Genomic DNA, 17,799 nt, shown 5'->3' with positions numbered 1-17,799 from the left:
ACAGGAGAAGCAAAGCTGTTCATCCTCAGGGGAAGACAAAATAAAGCTGCTGAACCCATAATCTTGGATTCATATAAAAATGAACAACAACAAAACAAAACAGAAAACCAAGAAAAAAAAAACACAGATAAACTCCCTACATAACATGGAAGACACTGGCTGCCTAGGAAGAAGAGGCACAGAAAGACCCACTTCAAAACCTTAGTCACATAAGACCTAAGACCAATACTGAAACAAGAAAATGGAGAGCCCCTCTTTCACCCACTAGAAGATTCTTACTTAGTAACATAGCACAATAAGCTTACTGAGGGAAGGGTAAGAGTGCAGAGAGAGATCTCTCAGTCAGGCAGCTGCGAATGGAATATTGAAAGCTGAGGAATGAGCAAATATACTCAAGTCTCCACATCAAGAACCAAGTGATATCAGCCCATCACTGGAGGAATCTGAAAGCTTTGGTTTACCAGAGGTAACTATAATAAGAAGAAAATCCAAAGCCAATCTAATTACTGAACAGACACTAATAACTGACAGAGGAGATATGCTTAGTCTCCAGGCATAAATTTTACTAGTTTGAATCTCTAAGATTTTTTTAATTCACTGTTTGATATTTAATAAATAATTATGAGATGTACCAGGCAATCTCATTACCAGCCAATGAGATTACCAGGCAATCTACTTTTAGAAGTGAAAACACATGTCTACACAATGTATTGTACACAAGTGTTTATAACAGTTTTTATCATAACTGACTAAACTTGAAACAACCCAAAGGTTTTACCAACTGGTAAAAGAATAAAAAACCTGTGGAACATCCATACAGTATAACATAACCCAACATAAAAAAGAATGAATAGATACATTCAACAACGTGGCAGAATCTCAAAAGCATTATCTAAGTGAAGTAATCCAAACACAAAAGCTATTCATTATGGGGTTAAACTTTCCTGACATTTCAGAAAAGGCAAAACTATGGAAAGAAAAATCAGACCAGAGTAGAAATTCGACTAGCAGCTGTTAGGAACATGAAGGAACTTTCCAGGGAGATGGAAATATTCTAATTTGATTGTGGTATTGATTGTTCATCTGAATACATTGAACTATTTCCTTAAAAAAAAAGTGAATTCACTATATGTAAATTATGCTACAATAAGCCTGATTTTTAAAAATAAAATTATAAAAATAGCTAGAGATTATCAGAAGAAAACTACAGGTATTCAGAATAAAATTTGTAGCCATTTTTAGATAGAACAAAAGAATACTAGTTAATACAGCCAGGATGGTCAGAAAGAAAGAAATAAAGAAATCTATTACTTAATGATTTTTGTTTATATGATACCAAATAACTAAGATTATTGACATTTAATCCAATATTTTTATTTTAAGTATAGTTAAATATACTTAGCAAAGCTTAATATCAAATCAATCTGTAATAGAGAGTGTGTAGAATGTATATACTCATGGCGAGATGTACCAGTTTCCTTCTGCTAGAGCCCACTCCCCATAACCCAACTTGCTCAATTCACAATTCATGACCCAAAGGTAACATAATTTTCTCGGGGCATAAGGTAAAACAGTATAGGCAATGGGAATTAGTTAATAGCAATAGTTCTATGACTTGTGATGCATAGTGAATAAGCAATTGTTTTTTTCATTATTCTTGAGAGCCAATGCTAGCCTGGGACTGGAAATAATTTTAATTTGCATGTATTTTGTGTTTCTGGAGAATCTGGACAGAAAATTAACTCAGATGATGTAACTCACTGACCAGAAATATAACATTTTAGGAAATATGCCACATCTAGTATTCCTTCCACTTACAAATATAAATGAGAGGTAAAAATGACATCTGAGTTATTATAATCAGAGGAAAGGATGAGAAGATGAAGAGGTACTCTTTCACCTCATGACTAGGGATGGCACTGTCATTGAACCTCTTGAGAGCTTTAGTGCGTGGTTTTATTATTATTTTTAAACATTTTTTTAATTTGAAAAGACTCAGTTCTAATCCTTGCAAAATCCTATTTAAAGTGTTTAAAATAAAAATTAAGAATCTAGGTGATATTAAAATTAGATAATAAAAAAGGAACTAGGAGCATAAAGGTGAGTGAAAATACTATTTGTTACCACCTGTATGTTTAAATGAATTTTCAAAATAATCTTACAGCTGTTTTTCTTTCCAGGTGCCATTTGGACCACTGCCTAATGACTATTACAACATCGGCAATTTGGTTGCAGAATTAGGAGCAATAGTAACTCACTGTGACATTTGTAATGGGATGTTAAAATTAAAGCTCGGATTATGAGCCAAAATGATGAAAAAAAAATCAAAATGAGTGTGAGAATAAAAAGTTCTCATATTTTACAATGAACTAGATCAAAATTGTTTCTACAACCCTTGGATGCCTCAATAGGATCATAGGGTAAAGGGAAGAGAATGTAAAGAGAAGAGAGCTTTGGAGACATTGCAGTTCTCTAAGCTTCTAGTCCCTGCCCTTCAATCTTCCAAGGTAATAGGAAAGAGACATTGGAGAAATGCTCTTCACCTCAACTCTAGTGATGGAGCTTCCGTGGGACTTCTGAGAGATCTTTGAACTGAGCTCTCAACAGTTTGTTTTCCCAAATGCACATAACTAATGCCTAAAAAAGTCTCACATCTGAAAAAGCTAAGATGAACTCTCGTGGCAGTGTGATAGTGGCTGATTTGCACTAGAGCTGTACTCCCAGAATTTATTAGGGCAGAACGTTTACAAAAGTGTGTAAACCACACAGGACAGAATTCTGGCACAAGAATGTCTTCAGTCAAGCACAGAGTTGCCCAGCTGGGTATAAGGACTCGAACAATAACAGGATGGGCGTGAACTGGATATTCAAGGATGCGAAGTCACAAGCATAGATTTTCATTCACTCTGGCCAAGGGAAATGAAATTATTGAGGTCCAACAGAAAACCTTCAAAAAGCTTACACATGCACACACACAGACATAGAGACACACACATACCCAAATCCCTTAAGAGAGTAAATTTTTTTTTTAAAGATTTTATTTGTTTGACAGAGAGAGATCACAAGTAGGCAGAGAGGCAAGCAGAGAGAGAGAGAGAGGGAGGAGGAAGCAGGCTCCCTGCCTAGCAGAGAGCCCGATACGGGACCCGATCCCAGGACCCTGAGATCATGACCTGAGCCGAAGGCAGAGGCTTAACCCACCAAGCCACCCAGGCAGCCCCGAGAGTAAATTTTAAAGATCCATCATGTTCAGAAAGAGGCCAGTATTACAATGGTACTAGTTTAAACAAGACCTTTGCTATCTCCTTTTCACTCCTAACCACTCAAACCCCTCTCATCGGTTTCCGCCAATGTTGAGAAGTGAGTGAGCACTGGTAACTGACTACCAATCTGGGAGGGGTGGCAGGGAAAATAAATGCAGGGCAGAGAAAGACGAGGAACCAAATATGTCCTCCTTTACTTTTTCAGGCTTCTAGCCAGAAGACAACACAAATGATAAGCAGGGAAGATTTGATGATATATTGAATTAGAATTGTGATATGCATGTGTGTATATATATATATATGTGTGTGTGTGTATGTATATATATATACATGGATTAGACGTTCTAATTACCACATTGATGCTGTGTTTACGATTTAAAGTGACTGAGAAGCCTCTCAGTTGCCTAGTTGTGAGCAGAAAGGACTGGGATTTGATCAAGTTTTGCTGTCAAAACTTTTGCTAGTAAGAGAGTTTACAAAATAAATTTTCAAAACCAAATGGGAGACAAAAAATAAAGTTATGCTTTAAATAGGTCAGAGTCACATTTTTGTTGTATTTGTTACACATACGATGACTTACCACTCCCCTAAAGTCCTCTCAAAATGGCTAGTTTCAAGGGCAGTTTGCTCATCTTGTGTTGTGGATATCATCTGGCCCTGCAACTTGAGCTAGTATTTCCTACTCTAGGACCCCCACAGTCATGTCAGCCAAGACTGTTTTTTAATCAGAAGTTTGTATTAACTTAACCAATAGTACAATTATAGCCGATGTTTACAATAGCAGTCCTGGGTTAATAAAGGATTCCCAAGTGATTTCTTAAGTCACAAATAAAAATCACATAATATATAAGAATAATTAAGCAACTGGATAGAATGCATTTCTTTCATTTTAACTTATACTGAGAACTGGCAATTTATTTAAAATATGCAAAAAATTTATACTGATCAGAATATCTATTAATACAATGGTTATATCTTTAATAATACTCTAATGGTACTTTAGAGATTACTAAATATTTTCAATACTCTCTTTTGACCTTACCAGCAATTTGGCATTTACAAGATAATAGACTTTTTGCAGAAGCTTCTAGAGCTATTCTCAGCTAATGTGTATATCCACGTATTTGTAGTATGTTGTATGCCTGGTGTGGAAACAAATAAGGGGAAAGATATCTTCTCTATGTTTCCCCAAATTCATTAACAACATCACCAATTCCATTATTTTAAAAAGATTTTATTTATTTATTTGACAGACAGAGACCACAAGTAGGCAGAGAGGCAGAGAGAGAGAGGGGAAAGCAGGCTCCCTGCTGAGCAGAGAGCCCAATGCTGGGCTGGATCCCAGGACCCTGAGATCATGACCTGAGCCGAAGGCAGAGGCTAACCCACTGAGCCACCCAGGCGCCCCATTTTTTTATGACACTGTATTTTAGCATCCAGATTTCAAGCTTCTTCTATTCATGTCAACTTTTCAAACAAAAAGACATATATGTTGGCTGAGAGGTTGTTTTTTTTTTTTCCCAAATATCTCATATACTTCATGAGAAACATAAAAATATGAGAAATATATATTTGCAAATTAACAATGAAAGTAAACTCATATTTGATTCAAATCTCCAGTGAATTCTGGAAAAAACATCTTATTGATAGTCATTGAGAGTCAGTACGTGCAAACACGCTATAACCTTACTACTCAGTAGGGCAATATCCATTAGATTCTCAAGAATTGCCAATGCTCACAAACCTCTTTTTAAAGTTGTAATTAGGAAATGTCTCATGACTGATAAATGTATTCATTATTTCTTTAATGGTTGGTCAAAGTCTATATGTCTCAAAGTCTCAGAGCTTTTCCTTTAAGAGTTAATGTCAGAAAAATCAGATTGATATGCACCTGTAATCTAATAGCAGAGAATAAAAGTTTGTTCTTAATTTTAAGATGTTTTGCAAGGCATACTCATTATTTAAAGTTCATGGGAACCTTCTAACATAATTCATTAGTGATATTGTAACATGTTTGTTTTATCACTGTAAAACTGGCTCTTTATGACAAGAAATTACAGAGAGTTAATAATGCTGACATTCATTGACATCCCAGAACAAAGGGTAAGCTTTTCCCCTAAGGTCAGGAACAAGACAAGGATGTTCACTCCCACTACTTTGTTCAACATAGTACTGGAAGTTCTAGCCACAGCAATCACACAACAAAAAGAAATAAAAAGGCCCTCACAGGCATGTGGTGGTTCAGTCGATTAAGCAGGGTCCTGGGATCGAGCCCTACATCAGGCTCTCTGCTCAGCAAGGAGCCTGCCTCTCCTTCTCCCTCTGTCCTCCACCCCTGGCTTGTGCTCTCACTCTCACTTTCGCTCAAATAAATAGATAGACAAAATCTTTAAAAAAGGAAGAAAGAAAGAAAGAAAGAAGGAAGGAAGGAAGAAAAAAGCATCCAAATCAGCAAGGAAGAAGTAAAACTTTCACTATTTGCAGATGACATGATACTATATGTAGAAAATCCTGCAGACCACCAAAACTCAACCAGAATGGATAAATGAATTCAGTAAGGTGGCAGTATACAAAATGAACATACAGAAACCCGCTGCATTTCTGTACACTAATAATGAAGCAGCAGAAAGAGAAATCATGAAAACAATCCCATTTACAATTGCACCAAAAATGGTAAAATACCTAGGAATAAATTTAACTAAAGATGTGAAAGACCTGTACTCTGAAAACTACAAACACCGATGAAAGAAATTCAAGATGACACAAATGAATGGAAAGATAGTCCATGCTCATGGACTGAAATAACAAATATTGTTAAAATGTCTATACTACCCAAAACAATCTAAGATTTAATGCAATCCCTATCAAAATACTAACATCATGTTAGAACAAACAATCCTAAAATTTGTATGGAACCACAAAAGACTCTAAGTAGCCGAAGCATCCTTGAAAAAGAAAAACAAAACAGGAGGTATCACAATTCCAATCTTCAAGTTATATTACAAAACTGTAGTAATCATAACAGTATGGTACTGGCATAAAAATAGACACAAAGATCAATACACTAGAAGGCCTAGAAATAATATAATTAATCAAACTTTTTATTATTAGGGTTGAAGCAATAGTGCTTCCCAACATTTACCTTTTTATCAGAATTGGAAGTTTTATAACCTTTAATTCTAGCTATCTCTTTAGAAATTAATAATTTAAAATTATTTATGGAGAACAAAACACATTATATTTTTAATTAATGTGTATAACAAACTTTGATATCAGCATATATTAATTATATAGTCAATTAATTGTTGACAGAAAAAGCAATAATATGCAGGGAAAAAGTCTCTTTAACAAATGGTGCTGGGAAAGGTGGGCAGCTAAATGCAACAGACTGGACCACTTTCTTACACCATATACAAAAATAAACTCAAAATGGATGAAATACCTAAAATGTGAGAGCTAAAATTTAAAAATCCTAGAATAGAGCACAGACAGTAATTTCTCTGACATCATCTATAACATCTTTCTAGATAGGTCTCCTGAGGCAAAGGAAACAAAAGTAAATACAAACCATTGGGACTACATCAAAATAAAAAACTTCTGCACAGTGAAGGAAAAAACAAACAAAAGTGAAAGGCAACCTACTGCATAGAAGATATTTGCAAATGACATCTGGTAAGGAGTTAATATCCAAAATATACACAGAACTTAAACTCAACACCCACAACAAATAATCCCATTAAAAATGCACAGAAGACATGAACAGGCATTTCTCCAAAGAATACAACCAGATGGCCAACAGACACATGAAAAGAAGCTCAATATCACTCATCATTGGGGAAATACAAATCAAAACCACAATGAGATATCACCTCACACCTGTCAGAATGGCTAAAATCAAAAGCTCAAGAAACAAGTGTTGACAAGGATATGGAGAATAAGGAACCCTTAGGTCCTGTTGATGGGAATGCAAACTGATGTGGCCACTGTGGAAGACAGTATGGAGGTTTCTCAAAAAATTAAAAGTAGGACTACCATATGACCCACTAATCATACTACTGGGTATTTACCCAAAGAATAAAAATAATAATAATAATTTGAAGGGATATATGCACCCCTATGTTTATTGCAGCATTATTTACAATAGCCAAATTATGAAACCAGTCTAAGTGTCCATTGATGGATTAATGTATAAAGAACATGCAGTAGATACACACACACATGCACACACACACACACACAATGGAATATTGCTCATATATGAAAAAGAATGAAATCTTGCTATCTGTAATGACATGGATAGACTTAGAGGGTATAATGTTAAGTGAAATAAGCCAGTCAGAGAGACAAATACCATATGATTTCACTCATATGAGGAATTTAAGAAACAAAACAAATGAACAACAAAAAAAGAGAGGGAAAAAAAAAATAGACTCTTAACTATAGAGACCAAACAGAGGGTGTCCAGAGAAGAGGCAGGTGGGAGTATGCATGAAATAGGGGAAGGGGATTAAGAGTACACTTATCTTAATGAGCACTGAGTAATATATGGGACTGCCAAATTGCTACATTGTATGCCTCAGACTAATACAACAGTGTATATTAACTACACTGGAATAAAATTAAAAATAAAGTAAATACACACACAACAAACTGGATCTTTATGATACACTAGACACTCCTAGAGAATTATACAATAGAGAGCTCATTGATATCCAAAAACAAATCATGATCTCTAGAAAATGATAATATCACACTAAGATTGGTGTCCTTTGGGAATGGATCAAATCCTGTAATCTGTTTTAAGTAGCCACCCTAGGATCAGTTAGAGTAGAGGCCTGGAACTAGAGTTCTGAAGTGGATTCTAAGTTGGTAGTCATATCTGGGGGGGATCGGAGGGTGTGGGTGGGTGGTGGTAGTGGTGGTGATAGTGAGAGTTCAAAATATTACAATGATAAATACTAAATCATGTCCCAGGCATACTATCATACATTTCAAACCAACCAACTGGAGGAACTGTTGGATTCTAAACTCCATGGATGGAGTATGGAGATGCTGGGGACAGAACTGAGCTGAAGAATTGGGCTTGATCCTTCACATGCTGGACAAGCAATAAGGCACTACCCTTTCACAGTATGATAACAGATTATCTTCAAACATGTCATTTGGAGAATATGTTTTGCATAGAAAGATTCCTACCCCTTCCTCTTGGCTACACTTCTGTTCATAATATCAGAAAATAGATCCTGGGATGCCTGAGTGGCTCAGTCTATTAGGTGGCAGCCTTCAGCTCAGGTCATGATCCCAGGGTCCTGAGATCAGGTTCTCTGCTCAGTGGGGATCCTGCTTCTCCCTCTCCTTCTGCCTGCTGCTCCCTCTGCTTGAGCTCTCTCTCCCTCTCTCTCTCTGTGTCAAATAAATAAACAAGAATCTTTAAAAAAAAAAAAAAAAGATCCTATGTTGTATCCTGTCCAAAGTTATTTATTGTTTTCTAAGTTTATGGCTCTTGTAAATACCCTCAGGTAAAGGAGGAGTCTGAGGTGTGGAAACATGCACCCACTCCAGATCTCAACCAAATAGAACCTACCATAGAAAAATATACATAAGGTCGGTATAAAAAGCGTTTAAGAGCACAGATTTTCTGTTAGTTCCTGTGGCTTTTGTAACAAATTTTCACAAATTTGGTGGTCTCAAATCTCCAGTTTAATTATGGGAGCTATTGAAAGTACAGATTTTCTGTTATAGCTGCAGGCATTCATAACTTTCAAACTCAGGGAAAATGCTTTGAGTGTTTTTTTAAATATTTTAAAGATATGGAACAATATGAAAGATTGTTTTAACATGTCTTCTATTTGGATATATGTATCCCAGTAAAATTAATTTATATAGTTTAGAAACAAGTACTGCATTAACAGAATGCATACAATAATAAGTTGAATAGTAAGTTATCATATTTATATTTTTCCCTTTCTGCTGGAAATTACAATTCATACTGCAATGAAAAATGAATCTTGGACAAGACACCCAAGAAAATAAAAGTGAATTTGATCTTATAAAGATCATCTATCTTGTTCTCTTAGATAGTGTAACAATTACAACTGCGAAGAATGGGTACTTTAAATTCCCTCACCACTTAGTCTAATTTGCCTCCTGTTGATAACACCTTTTACTTTTTACCACAGCATCCTACTTTATTTCCACTATAGCAGTTATCATTATCTTGTTCATATATGTTTGTTTATTATCTGCTTCTCACTATTTAGATACAAACTAAATATAAAGCTTTATCCTGTTAACTGTAGCATTCCCATCACCTACAATAGCACCTAGACTAGTGAAGGCATTTGCAGATTTTATTTACTAACTGGATAAATAAATAAATCAAATAATTAAAAGAAACAGTAAAAATTTTACAAAAATTATGGCAAGAATTCCAGAGAATAAAAAACTTACAGATTGGAAATGCTTTGTCTTTACAGAAGTCTATTTTAATTAAGTTGCTAATATGTCTTCATTTCATAGACATTTTCAGTACTTACTGAGATAGATGTAAGTATCTCAATGGGAAAATTTTCCTTTATCTTTTATTTAACGACTGTTTTAGCCTACAAGGTTCTACAGACTATAGGATATACCACCTTTAGGAAGTTTTCCATAAACCTCCAAGAGAAAAAAAAGTCAAAGAATGAATAGAAGTGGGCCTTTTTAGAAATGCTGTTGGTGTTTTTCTTTCTTTATAGAAAGGATCTAAGCTTACATAAAAGATGTCCAAGATATTAATGTTTTATTTACAAACAGCAAAATCTTTATAGCCTTGTACTTCAAACTGTACAAATTTATCTAAGACTCAAAATTTCTACGAAGCTTATAAAATAATTTGTCAAGCCAGGCATTGCCTCCCAGTCTTCAGGTTGGAGGGTGGATATCCTAGCTAAATTAATGAACACACATAGAATTTCTTTTTTGTCTGATTTCAAGAATGGTAAGTTGTCATTTTCCAAATACAACTTTTGTTTTGACATGTTAATCTTATATCATAATGTCTATTGTTATTCTCTACCTTTCCACCTGGTAAGAAAAAAAGATTAACAAAAAGACATTAAGCTGTCCTTGCATAGGAATATCAAAATGTTAAGTATATTTCAGGTGTGAAATCTACAAAATGTTCTCATAACCTTCATTCTGCCAAAGCAACACTGTACAGATGTGCCTGGAAGTCAAGTAGCTATTAGAACTGATCCCTGTTGCTGTGATGAAATGCAAAGACCAACCAATGTTACTGATAAGATATTGCTATCAAAGTTAGGATTATTAGCTGGAACATTCAGTCACAGCACAGGAACTGACACTTTTTGAAATGAAACCAAGAACCTTCCATGTTATATTTCAGTCCTTTGTGAAAATTTCTAGGTCAAAATCAGAGCAATCCAAATATATCTGCTTACAGAGAATGTGCAAGTCTATTGTCCTAAAATTGTCCATCTTCTATCACCTGAAATCACATGACAGAGAAAAGTAGGCAGACAGCCTCTGTCATTTCCAATTTAAGTTTCACTCTTAACTTAAATCTTAACTCTTGAAAATCTTAACTCTAATTAGCTCTCTAAAAAGTCATGGTGGCCTTAGATTGTCTTAAACAGTAAACTATAAACAACAACAACAAAATCAGGGATATTTTTCATTTTAACACTTCATTTGTCACATGTGGGAAGTGTACATTTTATCATTCAAGGTTTGATTTAAAATGAATCTGAATTGAATGAATAATCTCCTTATCCTACCCCATTCTCACCAAGTAAGGAGAGACCACCACTCATTACCACTCATGCTGTAATTTATTTCAGTCTGTATCTGCTTTTATTCTCTCTACTTCCTCTCTGCTCCATTCTGCCCTCCACCACCAGATTGATTCTCCAAAAATATCTTTTCAGTCATGTTATTCTTTGGCTCAGAAGCATTTCCTGCCTCTTAGCTGGTCAGGATTTTCTCTAAGCCTGTTCACCTCACATTCTGCGTCTTTCATTTCATGACCTCTCACTTTCCACTGCTCCTCTGACCCTATTCCCTATGACCAAAACATCCTGTAACGATCTACATAATGTCCCTTTCATCCTCTTTCTGTAGTACTTGATTTTTTTTTCTTTTTTCTATGGAATTCCTGGTGGCTGAAATATCCTCCCCTACCTTTTAACATTCTTCCTTTAAGATCTAGCCCAAATACCTTCTCCTGTACACAAAGTTCTCCAGGAACACTCACATAAAGACATCTCTTCCTCCCTGTGGTGATCCATTACATGGACATTCTCCAATAACCGTATATTTCTTTAGGTCTGATTTGAATTTAATTAAATGTTGCAAAGCATTTACATTTTTTGTTCATTTATATTCTCTCCAAAGGTAGATTATGAACTATCTAAAAGCAGTAGCCACTTTCTAACATTCCTTTTCTCTCCTAAGATAGCTAGCACAGTGTTTTTCAGCTAATAAACATATAATTAATGTTCCCTAAATCAAGGATTTTTAAAATATTCGAGAAGTGAACAGATTGTGTATGTGACTAAACAGGTCCAGAATCATTACTGAACATGTCTAAAGGTGACTGACTAGTACTCAAATATGTGGTTTGCTAGATTATTAAAAATATTTTCTATTTATACCAAAGCTATAATATTGCGTTACTTAATTGGTTGTTCCTAAGCCATGAAATTTATAAAATACACTGTTTTAAAAAAGTATAGGCATATATAGGCAATTTGCAGATATAGTCTTGCATATAAATATTTATAAGTAAAACTAGATATAAACAAGTTTCTCTGTGAATACACATATTTCAAGGGCAACTCCAGAGAAGTCAGTTTAAATGATTTTCAAAGTAAGAAACAATACGCAAGAAATGCAATGACAATGGGGACATTGATATTTTTAATGCACTCTGAATGACATGACCAATAGCCTCGTAAGAATCAAATATTACACAAGTCTCTAATGTCCTGTTAAATCTTATGTTCTGTCATATAGCACTATAAACATATAATTGTAAATCTACATTTTCCATGAAGGTGAATAAGTAGCTTAATTTAATTCCCGTAATGTTTAAAATGTGGTGGACAATTCCAAGATCAATTTTATTAGGGAGGTTTTAATATTCTGGTATGTGAAAAACAGATAGAAATAATGTTATTGAGAAAATTAAATCAACAACTATTTTTAAATCAACAGTAAGTTCTTAGGTTCCGGTTGAAGTGAGTTTGACATATGTTGGATTTACTCTTTCACAGCGCTGTATCCCAGGGCAGTTTGGTGCTAATACTACATATTGTCACTTACCATCTTTCAGGATGGTTTCTCTCTCTGTGCCATCTATCTTCTGCCGGCCAATTAGGAAACTGGTGGTGTCAGCAAAGTAGATATAATTGGTTTCTGCGTGGAAATCTAAAGCACGAGGGTTTACCAGATTCTCTATGGGGATCATGTATTCATCAGCTATCTTGGTATTCAAGTCCATTCCTCTAACAATTCCTGGGCGTCCTTTCCCATAAAAGAGGAACAACTCATTCTTCGGTCCTGCAGAAGAAAGATTACAAACACAAACAACTGAGGCTGTCTAATCTTCTTTACACTGCAGAATGCCACTGTTTAATTAACTGGCACAATTAGCGTTTTTTAAATTCAATACCAAAAATTAAACTCTAAAATATGCCAAATGTATCTTGATGCAAGAAGTCCAGCTAATTGCATTACTTTAATTAAAACAGAAATTACTTCCGTGAATGGGTTATATTTAATTATTCTTTTGTCTATAACTGTCTGTATAGCAAAAACATGACAGATCATTGGATAACTGGTAATAGTAAAATGGACATTTATTAAAACATCCGGCACATTTAATTTTACAATTCATTACAATCTATCTAACACATTCTGTAGATACTAACTGTAGCATTCATTATGTCTGACAATGCTAAAAACTTCAGAATATTTAAAGCACCCTGCCTCAGAGTTTGCGTCTAAGGCTGTCAAAGGCAAACAAATAGAATCACATAGTATCATAAACATGCAGGAGAATATATTACAAATGTCTGAACAAGTGATGTATTTATTTTTTAAGAAATGAAATAAAATGCCAGTCATAGCTTCAACTTTTTTCTTTACATCTTAATTAGAATGTAAGAGGTTGATGTTGTCTGCCAGTAACTCTGATGTACAACACAGCCCTTATCAAAAATGAAACAAAACAAAACAAAACAAAAACAAAAACTCCAAACAAAAAACTATTTACCAGGTTAATATGCTAAAATCAATTGTAGTTTTTTCTACATAGTGAGTTGACTCCTTCAGACTTTAATGTGGAAATACACACCGTGCTCTTTAATTTCTAGAGCAATTGACTTAGTTTAGTTTATACAATTTGAAGAAAATACTTTTATTTTTAAAGATTTTATTTATTTATTTGACAGAGAGAGAGAGATCACAGGTAGGCAGAAAGGCAGGCGGGGGGCGAGGGGGGGAGCAGGTTCCCTGCTGAGCAGAGAGCCCAATGCGGGGCTCAATCCCAGGACCCTGAGATCATGACCCGAGCCAAAGGCAGAGGCTTTAACCCACTGAGCCACCCAGGCACCCCATGAAGAAAATACTTTATATAAAAGGGAAAACATACTGAGTTTTAGTAAAACTGAGGATACAAATGACTCAATTATAATTGGGTAATGGTACCATAAGTGAGATTCTTAGCAAAGCAAGATAACTAAACTATAAAAAATTTGGAGAAAAAAGAGGAAAAAAATGAGCAATTACTTATAAACTCAATACCCTCAATACAAACAATACTGTCCGTTTAAATATTGTCTTTCTCTCACTTTCTTTTAAAATTTATGTTACTGAATATTAAATGTATATAAGCTGATATTTATTATATTTTAGTATATTTTAAAAAAGCAAATTTCATGCATCTGGCAGAGATCTTAATAATATTTCCAGAATACTGAAAGGTATGCATGTGCCCTAAACCAATTCTCCACTCCTTATTTTCTTATTCCCCTTTCATCCCAAAGACATCCAATATCCTGATTATTTTATCATGTATTTTGTCAAGTTTTAGTACATATATTACATGTATTTCCCAACAGTACACTGTTTGATTTTGCATGTTTGAATTGCATGTGTGAATTCTTCTGTGAATTAATTTTATTCTTACTACATCTGTAATATTACCTATGGTTGTTGTAGTCATTGTTCACATATTTCCACTGTTATATTGTATTCCTTCATGTGATTATTTCAAACTTAATTAATTTAGTTATTTTTCTAATGCACAATTAATTATATAGAAGAGGACACTCAATTTTATATTCTGCTTTTATTATCAAATCTTAGCATCAAAATTATTTTCTATGTTGACCTATTACTTTAAGCCTTACATTCATTCTTTCAGTATAGTCAGCATATGATAATTTTGTCAAACTGTTCCCAATTGGTTTTATCTTTTCATTATTATAATAATACTGAGATAAGCATGTTTTTCTTCAACCTAGCATTTTACGCATTTTCTTAGATGATCTCTAAGTATACATTTCTAGAAATGGAATTAATGGTAAAGAATATTAACATCCTTCTTCCTCATTGCCCTCATAGACTTTCAGTGTCCACCTACTTTCAAGAGTATTTTTTTTAAATAGTATCACATATTATTTAAAAGTAGCGATTTATTTGAAAATTAATATTTCTACAAATTTTATATGCATAAATATTTTGTTTTTTAAAAACAGAAATCTTAAAAAACATTAAAAATAATGTAAAAAATAAAAATAGGAATCTTAGGGGCACCTGGGTGGCTCACATTGTTAAGCATCTGCCTTCAGCTCAGGTCATGATCTCAGGGTCCTAAGATCTAGTCCCTGTTGGCTCCCTGTTCAGTGGGGAGTCTGCTTCTTCCTCTCCCCTCTGCTCATGTTCTCTCTCTCTGTTTCTCAAATGAATAAATAAAAATCTTAAAAAAAAAAGGCATCTTAAAAAAACAAAAATAAAAAGAATCCTATATACACTTCAGTACCTCATTTTAAAAAAATCATATCTAATTGTCATTAAAGTCTTCAAAACATTATTTCCTTTTTTTCAAAGGATTTTATTTATTTTATTTGACATAGAGAGAGCAGGAGTAAGGGAGAGGGAGAAGCAGACTCCCTGCTGAATAGGGAGCTCAATTTGGGGCTCAATCTCAGGACCCTGAGATCACACCTGAGCTGAAGACAGACGCTTAACCAACTGAGTCACCCAGGTGCCCCCCAAAACATTATTTTCAATGACAACATTGAAATTATTAAGAGGCATTAAGAGGCAACGATATAGTCAGCTGCTTACCTATTGTCGGATATTTAGATTGTTTCTGGGTTTTTATTATTACAAATATATTCACAGTGAATTTGTTCAGTCAAAAGAAGGATAATTTCTTTAAGGATACTGTTAGTTTTATGTTTTTTTAACTATTTTATCAAATGTCTTTCCAACAGTGATATCAATTTCCAATTCTATTAACAATGTATAAGAACACTAGTTTCACCATACTCAATCTGTTAATGATTTTTTTTTTTTCTTTCAAAGATTTTATTTATTTATTTGTCAGAGAGGAAGATCACACAAGCCGGGGGAGCGGCAGGCAGAGGGAGAAGCAGGCCTCCCACTGAGCAAGGAGCCAGATGATGCAGGAGGCAGTCACAGGATCCTGGGACCACGACCTGAGCAGAAAGCAGATGCTTAATGGACTGCCATGCAGGCATCCAGCTAGCATTTCTTTTTAATTGACATTTTCATTGGTAATTGATAAACCTATTATTATTGGTTTAATGTATATATGTGTGTCCTTTGGTTTAATGTATATATGTGTGTCCTTTGTTTTTCATATTTTTAAAGAATTTATTTGTTTATTTATTTATTTAGTGCAAATAGTGGAGGGTTGGTGCAGGGTGGGAATCTCAAGGCGACTCCCCACTGAGCGCAGAGGACTTAATCTCAGGACTTAATCTCACAACCCAGAGATCATGATCTGAGCCAAAACCAAGAGTCCGATGCATGACCTACTAAACCACCCAGATGCCCGTGTTTTAAATAAGAAAAAAACAATTTTCCCATTGTTTACTTAAGACACTTATTTTAGTTATTCAACACCTACTTTAAAGTTTCTTCTAGTGTGTTTTCTTCTATGATAGACAACTGAAACTAAAAATTACGGTTCAGAAATACTCATAGAGCAATGGGTCTGGTGTTAAGTACTTAAAATAAGATCTATTAACTCATGCTTATAATATGGAAATGAAGGTGCCTTTTGTTACTTCTATTGGTATTTATCTGGAGGAGTTATTGAATTTTTCCACATTAGTGTTCTTTGAGTTTTATCAAGCACAAGGAAGAGTTTTGTTTTGTTCTGTTTACCAGTAGGGAACTATCAGTTGTGGCATATTTCTAAAGCTAATAGTCATGGTGCAAGTTGTGGAAATTCCTCGGTATCAGTTAAAATGGTGTGTTTTTGAAGTTACCATTGGCATTTGTGGCTTCCTGATGCCCTGGCTTCTGAATGTGGCAAGTCTTCAGTTTTAAGCCAGGGTAGTTCAATGGTGGTTTTGAGGGATGTTCTGAGGACTGAGGACTGCTTCAGGATTATCTCTGATTGTGTAAGCACCTATTTATTTGCATTTGATCTTTTCCTGCTTAAAATAACTAGAATTGTCTCTGCTAATGTAAATGTACCATGATCAATACACTACATTAAGGGCGATTTAAACTTAGGCAACTGTGATCCTATTTTTCTCCAAACATATGTATGTATGTATGCATACATGCAAATATGTATGTATATATGTGTAGATTGCATTTTTTATGACATGCCATCACTTTTCAAATGGTAGCCATACCAGTTTAAAGGCTGGTCACACACACACACACACACACACACACACACTCAAAACTTCACTCATCTTGAGGCTTCTCTCATTTATCCAGAGGATCTCTTGATCATGAGACCCGGCGTTTAATACAAAGTTAGAAATATAAACAAAATACTAATATATATATTTTATCAAAGTGGAGCCTCCTGGGTTGTTGATTTAAAAATATTTGTGCTACCATTTAGACTTAAAATTTTAACAAAATAGTGATCTAATGTCATAGTCTCAGTAAGCACATGACAAGAAAGTCGAAGAGATGGCAAGACAGTGACCAGAGAGGGAACACTAACAGAAATTAAAAAAAAAAGTTATAAAAAATTTAAAAACCTAAAAAATTTGTGAAAGAAATCATGTAAAAATATGTTAAAAAAAAACATGTTTACTGATTTTCAACCTAATAAATCAGAGATACATTAAAAAAAAAGCCATTGCTATAACAAAATGGAGACACAATGGGCACTCTAAAAAGCAGTCATCATAACTTTAAAAATTATGGTATTGAGAGACATTTAAAGGGCAACAGTCTCCACAGGGACATCATTTCCATAAGGATCATTCTACTATATCTGATTATGAAGACCCAAGTAAAGACCTAAATTTAA

At 34.5% G+C, this 17,799-nt stretch overlaps 1 protein-coding gene across 1 annotated transcript in view; it reads right to left on the bottom strand.

Annotated features, from left to right (window-relative positions):
• The window catches only part of LOC111140884 (LDL receptor related protein 1B), a 1,957,146-nt gene that overhangs the window by 811,513 nt on the left and 1,127,834 nt on the right, over positions 1–17,799 (bottom strand). Inside the window, exon 11 of the mRNA XM_022493131.1 lies at positions 12,588–12,824. Coding sequence (XP_022348839.1) covers positions 12,588–12,824 — 237 coding nt within the window. The remainder of the gene's footprint in view (positions 1–12,587; positions 12,825–17,799) is intronic.

The sequence above is a fragment of the Enhydra lutris genome, unplaced genomic scaffold, assembly GCF_002288905.1.
Source record: "Enhydra lutris kenyoni isolate GAN:26980312 unplaced genomic scaffold, ASM228890v2 scaffoldscaffold1, whole genome shotgun sequence".
In the NCBI taxonomy this organism is placed as follows: domain Eukaryota; kingdom Metazoa; phylum Chordata; class Mammalia; order Carnivora; family Mustelidae; genus Enhydra; species Enhydra lutris.
This window is presented reverse-complemented; position numbering and strand designations above follow the sequence as displayed.